This window comes from Nansenia antarctica (assembly GCF_963989245.1).
Source record: "Nansenia antarctica genome assembly, chromosome: 6".
Taxonomy (NCBI): domain Eukaryota; kingdom Metazoa; phylum Chordata; class Actinopteri; order Argentiniformes; family Microstomatidae; genus Nansenia; species Nansenia antarctica.
Window position 1 is genome coordinate 65875332 of NC_137676.1, and position 9020 is coordinate 65884351.

The 9020-nt window shown below is 40.0% G+C and overlaps 1 protein-coding gene across 1 annotated transcript; it reads left to right on the top strand.

The window, feature by feature from the left end:
- Nucleotides 1–312: 312 nt before the first annotated feature.
- nansa (N-acetylneuraminic acid synthase a) lies at nucleotides 313–4603 on the top strand. Its single transcript, XM_080533324.1, has 6 exons — nucleotides 313–512; nucleotides 1838–2053; nucleotides 2237–2336; nucleotides 2681–2835; nucleotides 3197–3463; nucleotides 3802–4603. Exons 1-6 carry the CDS (start codon nucleotides 381–383, stop codon nucleotides 4009–4011), a joined length of 1080 nt encoding a protein of 359 aa, XP_080389450.1. The 5' UTR covers nucleotides 313–380; the 3' UTR covers nucleotides 4012–4603.
- The last annotated feature ends 4417 nt before the right edge of the window (nucleotides 4604–9020 follow it).

Genomic DNA, 9020 nt, shown 5'->3' on the forward strand with positions numbered 1-9020 from the left:
TATATTTAATTTGTTTGCATTTAGCAAACGCATTTATTCAAAGAGACTTACAACAAATACAAAGGTCAAAGGGGTGGAAACGCGTTTGAAATGAGCGACGCCTCGACATGACATGTCCAACCAATCAAATACCGTGTTTGGGCCAAGCCCACTAGTACGTATGAGCAATTAGTGCTGAAGCGAGCCCACGATGTCCGTTTTATTGACATGTCAGAAGATGGCTTTTAATGTGAAGGCTGTCACATAAAGCCGGAAGTAGAAACTTTCTTGTTCTCTGTGTCTGCCTGTCAAGTCAGTGGGAGACCATCTGTACCTAGCTGCTTTGCCAACCTCAGATACTCATACTGCACTTAGCCTCATCGCATAATTACCTTTCGAAAATGCCTTTAAAATTCGAACTTTGTCCCGGCAGGATGATCGGGGGTTCTCATCCCTGCTTTATTATTGCCGAAATTGGACAAAACCATCAGGGGGATATCGAAATCGCCAAGGAAATGATCAAGATGGCCAAGGTAACAGTGTTGCCAAATGAATTAGTTGGCGTAGTTCTCTAGCTAGCTTGGCTTAGGGAACTAGTGCCCAGCCTTTGATAATGTATTTTATCATGACATGCTGGATTGTATTTTGAATCTTACAACTTGTCTGCATGGCTGTTCGATGCATACCTTAGTATCTTGGTGGGAGCATGACTGATACAGCTGATACAACATCAGCGCAATGCACTTTATATCATTATATTATTATACACCGTACGATTGCTTAGAGAGAGAATTTTCAAATCGGAATGTGGGGGTAAAGCATAGGTCAGTGGCAATGCATTTACCAAAACTACCACCAAAATGACACAGACGTATCAACTGTTTTTATTTCAGGAGTTTATTTCAACACTACAAATTATCAACACGAATTATCAACACGAACATGTCAGGTGTTATACAATTCTGGAATGTATATTTTGACATGAATAATAAGTGAGCTGGATATGCAAATGGCTATGTATGAATTAATATGCTATGCAGGATGACTTCTTACACAACTGAAATGTATCTTAATGTATCTAATGGGACAGTTTGGTCTACATTGACATTACATTTTTGGCATTTAGCTGAACAAATTCATTTGATTAAGTAAGTGAACCATCCATTAGTCATAGCAAGAAAAGGTAATCTATGCTTGGGCCATTGGTAGAAGGAGGAAGTTTTATTTTTTATTTTTAGAGGAGGTCTCAGGAGGGACTGTTAAAGTGTGTCAAGGTGTAGATCTGGACTGGTAGACACATTCTATTATTTCTCTTCAACCACATTTCTTGCAACATCAAAAAAACATACTGGGACATGATTGAGATGCTCATGGGTCCAGGGGTCAGAAGATGACTCAACTGCCCCACCACCACTGTAATGCCATCAAGTTCATAAAAGAGAATACCTACAATCTATGCACGTTTTTAAAATACTTATTTTCTGTATTGCACTTTTGTTTGTTAGAATCCAAACTGCATCATTACAGTGCATTACATGAAGCTCCATAATATAGTAAAGAAAAACAAGTGATGAAGTGGAGAGGTTGGTTTGTAAGTGTTGCTAAGTGGAACTTTCCATTGAAATGCGTCAATGGGACAGGCCACTCCTTTACTGTTCCAAAGACGGAAATGATTAGAAGCCGCACTGTGATAAAATAAAAAATAAAAGATGATGTGGTGGATTTTTTTTTTTTAAACATTATGATATAAAACTTCAGAATACATTTGCGTGTATGAGTTGTAGCCTAAACTATTAGAAAGGTTCTAATAGGTCTATCTGCCTTATTTCATAATACTCATTTTGATATTACTTTATAGGACTGTGGGGCAGACTGCGCTAAGTTCCAGAAGAGCGAACTTGAGCACAAGTTCAACAAACGTGCCCTGGAGCGTCCGTACACATCAAAGCAGTCCTGGGGAAAAACGTATGGGGAGCATAAGCGCCACCTGGAGTTCAGTCATGAGCAGTACAAGGAGCTGAAGAAATATGCAAAGGAGGTTGGAATTTTCTTCACCGCTTCCGGAATGGATGAGGTAAGGGTTTATGATTTCATTCATAAATGATTACCACATGTTTATTAGATTAGGTGTGTAAATATTCCTGGCTTTAAGATGCATCATTTTGCACACATTTTACGTCATTATTATGTTAGCTTAATCATTTAGAAATGTGGGTAGCCTAATACAAATGTATTTTTTTATTTGCATCCTTGTTAGATGGCTGTGGAGTTTCTACATGACCTCAATGTGCCCTTCTTCAAAGTTGGCTCAGGAGATACCAACAACTTCCCCTATCTAGAAAAGACTGCAAAAAAAGGTCAGTTAGTCAAATGTTACTATTGTCAGAAAAAAATAGTAAAAGTGAATCTTCATCATTATAGAAGTTGGTATAGATAAATACGTAGAATGTGTACTGTAATTTAAACATGTCATATTTTAGATCTCAAGAAAGTGACTTCTGATTTGCTGAAATGAGAGATTAATTAATTCTATAGTTTGAAACTTTCAAATACTTGCTATTATTCAGTTTGTTGAGTGCATTTTGTATTTGTTAACAACTGAAATGGTGCTTCATGGTTAAATAACATTGAGAACGAGGATGGTCAGATTCCTTTAACTGAACCTTTTTCCTTTAACCTTTTACTGAACCCGGTCTCTTAGGGCGGCCCATGGTGGTGTCCAGCGGCATGCAGTCGATGGAGACGATGCGCCGGGTCTATCAGACGGTGAAGAAGCACAATCAGAACTTCTGTATCCTCCAGTGCACCAGTGCCTACCCGCTGGAGGCTGAAGATGTCAACCTGCGTATCATCGCGGTAAGTGCTTCTCATGAGCGCCATATCCACGACCCACAACATCTCTGGGCAAGCTAGTGTGTGCTCGTGGTGCTAAAGATGGCATCCTCCACACACTTGCAGTGCAAAATGAACATTTTGTCAGTGCGTCATTTTTCTTATCTTTGAAAAACATAAGAAATGTTTGCCTTGCACTGTGAAAATGTGGAGGATGCCATCTTCATGCACTTTCGCTGTTTATCCTTGACCTGTGTGTCAATTCGAAGTGACCGTTTATCTTTGTTCCTTGGCAAAATGTTCGCATTGCAATGCCAACTTATGTAGAGGATCTTTACATTTGGCAGTAGATTGACCAGTCACACTTTTTCTCTCTCTGGCATAGGAATACCAAAAGGAATTCCCTGATATTCCAATCGGATATTCTGGCCACGAGTCAGGGACATACATCTCTGTGGCCGCAGTGGCGCTGGGGGCAAAGGTCATCGAGCGTCATGTGACCCTGGACAAGAGCTGGAAGGGCAGTGACCACGAGGCGTCGCTGGTGCCCTCTGAGTTGGCAGAGCTGGTCAAAGCCGTCCGGCTGGTGGAGCGGGCTTTAGGGACGGGGATCAAGCAGATGTTGCCCTGTGAGAAGGCCTGCCATGACAAGGTTAGCCACAAGATGATGATGATGATGATGATGATGATAATAATAATTTATGCCATTTAGATGACGCGACTTACATTGCAGTGAGTGCATACATTTTTCAGTATATATGGTCCCAGTGGGAATCAAACCCACAACCATAGCGTTGTTAATGCCATGCTCTACCAACTGAGCCACAGGGGACCACCTATAGGATAAAAACATTAATTATATTATTATTATTATATAGGGACAACATTAATGCTCTTTACACTGAGTCCCCTGTGAGAATGGGAATGACTCACAGGTTAGTTGGAATAGCAAAGTAAAAAAACCTCCTCTGTCTATGTACTCTCTTCCAGCTGGGCAAGTCGGTGGTGGCCAAGGTAGCCATCTCCAAAGGCACGGCGCTGACCCTGGAGATGCTGACCGTGAAGGTGGGGGAGCCGCAGGGCGTGCCCCCACAGGACATCTTCCAGCTGGTCGGCAAGGCCGTGACGGAGGACGTGGGGGAAGACGAGAGCATCACTCCAGAGATGGTCGACAGCTATGGCAAAAAGGCCAAGTGCTGAGTCCAGCCTGGGCGACGCAGTGCCAGTGCCAGTCCATGACCATTTACTTGTAAGCCAAGAAAAAAATGTCAGCTAAGTGAACCGGTGATTCTACAGTTAAGATTAAGAGGCCAAAACATGTCACCAGAGGGAGGGAACACAGTATTTAAGCTGTCTTTTTTTTTTTTTTTAATGCGTAGAAACAAATAATTTAGGATTTAAGTGCCTGATCTAAAGGTGAATGTTTTGTATTTTTAAAACTGACTGAAATGATTGGGGACTGATGGTATACGGATGTCTATTGCTCATGTACTGTATAAGAGGCTGTACTGTACTTCACTGTAATGTGCAATTGAGATGAATTAAAGCTGCAATCCTATGTTGATTGTATTCTGTTTGCTCATTCATACATAGCTTGAATTATCGAGCGCAAAAGGTCAGAAATGACATGCATAATTTAAGCATTTTAATTCATTTTTTACTTTCAGTTCAACTGCTCAATTTTAGTCTGTTATCTAGAAGTGTTGTCCCTTCCAACATTTACGGTTCTGTCTATGCTGTTTTGACTAGCGAGTGTCACAACATCCATGGAAGGCTCGGTAAACCTGCCAAACTAGTCAACGCCTGCGTCCCTCCCACATAGTTGGTTATCCGCAGACCTCCTTGGCACACCATGCTGCCTCCCTCCCCCCAAAACACACACCACGGCTGGGACAGACACACGGGGTGCAGAGAGATCTCATGGTCACGGTCCTTTCCCAGCATTCCATCCATTTATCCCCCCACCGCTCCCTCCATTCTCTCCCCACCGCTCCCTCCATTCTCTCCCCCCTCACTGGGTGTGTTCCAGAAAACTCTTTCTTCCACTCTCTCCCTTCCTCCCTTCCTCCCTTCCTCCCTCTCCTTCCCAGTGTCCCCTTTGTCCGGAGAGATCAGAATTCTTCGTTCTTCTAGCATTGTGACTGCCAATGGCCCGTGGTCCTAGCATAGATGACTTTTCCTTACGGTGACTGATGGATAGATGATTCACTAACATAGACAAATGTATTTGTTTTAAGTCGCTTTGGATAAAAGCGTCTGCTAAATGCCAAAAATAAATAAAAATGTAAGCAATGTTACCCTCCAAGGTTTCTGTGATTTGAGTGTTGTTGCTTGGGGGTATACAAGTATTCTTGTGATGACTAATGTTTTATGATGTTTTCAAACTGATTTCTGACAGGACTGCAATAGAGCTGTCACTAGACAAATGAGGAAGCAATCTCTGCTTTGAGAAGAATTTACATCTGGAAGCAGGGGTGGATCACACCCCGCCTTCAGCCCCCGTTTCAGTCTCTGGAACGTTCCCCGTTCATTAAAAATGAATGGCATGCATTTCTACATTTTCTTCACCACCATGCAAATAATAGTGAGTTCAAAATGTTCAATGTAGCTCCAGGCCCTTCACCCCAAAATACTACAGATACAAGATACAGCACAATAGTTCTCACACAACTTTCACCAGGACATCTCCAAACATCTTTTTTTAACCATGTCCAAGAGAATTATGCGATTTTAAAGTAAAGGTCACAAAAATTCCAATGCCCAAAATCGTTATGAATTGATGGCCATGTCCCTTGTGATGACCCCCGGTCAAGGTAGTTCAGATCACATTTACTACACTACATCACTGACTACACACCTCCTAACCCCAGAAGGCAGTGTTGCGCAGACACCCCTCACTGTCAGGTGGACTTCCTGCCTGAAGGATATAAAAGAAAGGGGTGTGGCCTGCACTATTAGTCTATTCCATTCTTGACCAAGTCTCTTAGATATTTTCTCTAGTTTGGCCTGAGGACCTCAAGGATTGTTGGACTTGACATATGGGGCCCTTCCCTAGTTTTGTTTGATAGTTTACCACCAAGAAATCTGAAGAAACAACAAAAAGTGGGTCTGGCCGACCCAGAGAGGACCAATGCCACAGGTCTGAGGACAGAGGTTGGAGGACTCAGGTGAGCACTTGTTACTCTGGGACTTGACAGACACTCATGGACATCTCCATGTTCTTCTGCATTCACTCCTGAGAAACATGGCTTGCATCTGTTGGAAATGTCTGACTTTGAGTAAATGGCCATCCAAGTCAATAACTGTAGCTAAGCACTCACCAAAAGACAATTTGATCAGAACATCTATTCATCTATATCATCTATTCAATAGCAGTTTCCACATTTGGTCTAGTTTTGTAATATTGTTCATAGAAAGACTAATAGAATAACCTAGTTCTACCCAGCCTGCGGAACTTGACTTTTTTTTTTATGAAATTGAATCAATTTTGAATTTGTATCATATGAAATATAGGCCACTATAGAACATTCTCTCTCCTTGCTGCTTCCTCATGGCAGGAAAAGGTCTGAGGTTCCTCTGCTATGACCTTCTCCTGTAAAGGAGGCAAGGAAAGAGAATGTGAGGAGTCAAAGAAAGACTTTTGAGATTGAGCCCCCGTTTTGGTGTAAGATAAAGCAAACCAGAGAATGTTATTTAACCGTTATTTTAACTATTATTTAACCGTAGTTTGAGTACTCACACTATGCTTGACCGCTCAACAACAGCTTGTCAAATGGATGTATTGAATTGTGGAATGGAATTTGATAACAAAACATATGCAAGACGATTAACACAAATAATGATTATCCTCCATCTTGTTTTATCATAAAGCATACATGTTGACTGCAATGCTATCATATAATATTAGGATAAAAATGATGGACTGAAGTGAATATGGTATTGTATTGTATTCACTTCAGTACAGCAAAATTCAGTTAATATTTCAGGTGTTCTCTTTTAAACCACTAGGTGCTGCTATTAAATTGCGTAATTGCATAGATTGAGTTTTGCAGGTCCAAACTGAGGTCCTGACTACCTGTGGTCACTAAAATCACTTGTCACAAGTGTAATGGTGGTCTGGTAACCCAGTCTCGCAATCTTGCTTACTGTGATACACTTTTGGGTTGAACAGTTGACTAGTTGACAACCAGTTTCCAGTCAGGTTTGTGACTGATAATCATTGTAATAATCAAGGACCCCAATTGAAATAAGCCAGTGGCTTTCTTGGGTTTTTATCCTGTTAGTTGACCTTGTATGTAATATGTACTTTCATGTACCTACTTCTGCAAATCTTCTAATAAAGTTTTCAATCAATCAATCAATCAATCAAATTGTTGGGCCTAGTTGAGTCTGGCTGGGGTGGCAGTTGGGCAGGGTTTGCAAATCTGAGATGATTCCATTGGCTCTGTTGTCCCAGGCAAATAGAATCAAGCACAGCAAAGTATTTGAAATGATTGAAATGCATATATTATTTGAACCCAGGTCTGCAGTGTGTAGGCCAACAAACAGCAGTGCCATCCTGTTTCATACATTCTGATAAAGTAGGAAATTAGTACTAAGCTACTTTCAGGTATTTCTGAATCATATTCTTCAAAAACACTGGGAAATCAAAATGGCCTACATTCTGTATTGATCATTCTGTGTTATTATCCAAGTGACTTATACTTTATGCTCAATACGTATAATAATAATAATAATAATAATAATAATAATAATAATAATAATAATAATAATAAAATATTTCTCCAAAAACAATTTGACAGTTACATCCACAAAATCCGGTGCGCAGGGCGCCTGGGTAGTGTAGCTCACTGCATGCCACGCAATCGCAGGGTCCCTGGTTCTATTCTGGCCTATCCTGCATGTCATCCCCCCTCTCTCTCACCCATCCTTCCTGTCAATCTCTACTGTCTTTATCCCAATAAACAAATGCCCTAAAACATATATATTTTTAAATAATAATAACATTCGCAAATTTCATTTATTACCATTTGAGACATTATACAGAATGATTGATATGATTTGTACAGTATTATACATGATTCAAGTATACATGATTATGATTTCACTATGAATGTTATGGAAATATAAAAGCATTGCATGTAAGCTCTCACATCCTTTTAGTTCTGCATATTGACAGGTGTTTCAGTTACTCGTGGATACTGTACAGTTTCAGAATCATAAAAAGCAAAAGATCAGAAACTGAGTCTCTACATCTGCATTTGAGTCTGTTATATAAAAGTGTTGATTCTTTCTACAATATGTATAATATCAAACCATAAAGCATGCCATGAAAGCAAGATTATCTACATATACAGTGCCTATGGAAAGTATTCACAATGTTCACATTTTGTTGCCTCAGAGCCTTGAATCAGGATTCTTTTTTTTCGGCATTGTATCATCTATGATGACATATTTTGATTTTATATTGCAGCATACAAACCATTAATAAACATTAAAATGACATACAGTACAAGAACGTGTTTTAACAGAGAAATGAATGGTATCACTTTACTCAAAGCACCCATTTGAAGTATTATAACCCTTCTTGTAATGTACATATACATAGTGTACTATGATGGGCCACCCTGTCCTGTTGTGTTGCCTCTCTGGCTTTGAGCTAGGCAGTAGCCATCCTTGGGCGGTAGCCATCCTTTATTTACATGAATGTATGTACAATAAATTATGTTGTCTAACATTTCTGAAACATTTGAGAGTTATTAATTTCAACTGACCAAGTTGTCCTTAGCAACGTTCTATGTGCAACTGTCAGGTTTGTGAATGGACATAAATGTATGTAAATAATGAGCCCAAGACTGACTGCTGCCAGCACACAGCCATTATGGTGTCTTTTCTAAAGCCTTTAGGAGCTGCTGGCCTTTGGACTGGTGTATGGTCAGTGCTGAGACAAAAGCTATTTGGTGGTTCAAAATATGATAGAGTGCTGAATTTAGTGGTAGCAATAACTATTCAATTATTGGCAGGATACAAAGTTCAACCTAAGGTTAGGAGACAGCATACAGAGGAAATGTTATTGATTTCTAGTATAGAAATCATAGAAAACCTATTCGGTCTAACTCACCAACTTTGGATTATTCAAGGAATGTGGTATAAATGATATTTTATTTTGTTATTAACATCTTAAACAAACCTCCATATTCATAAGAAAT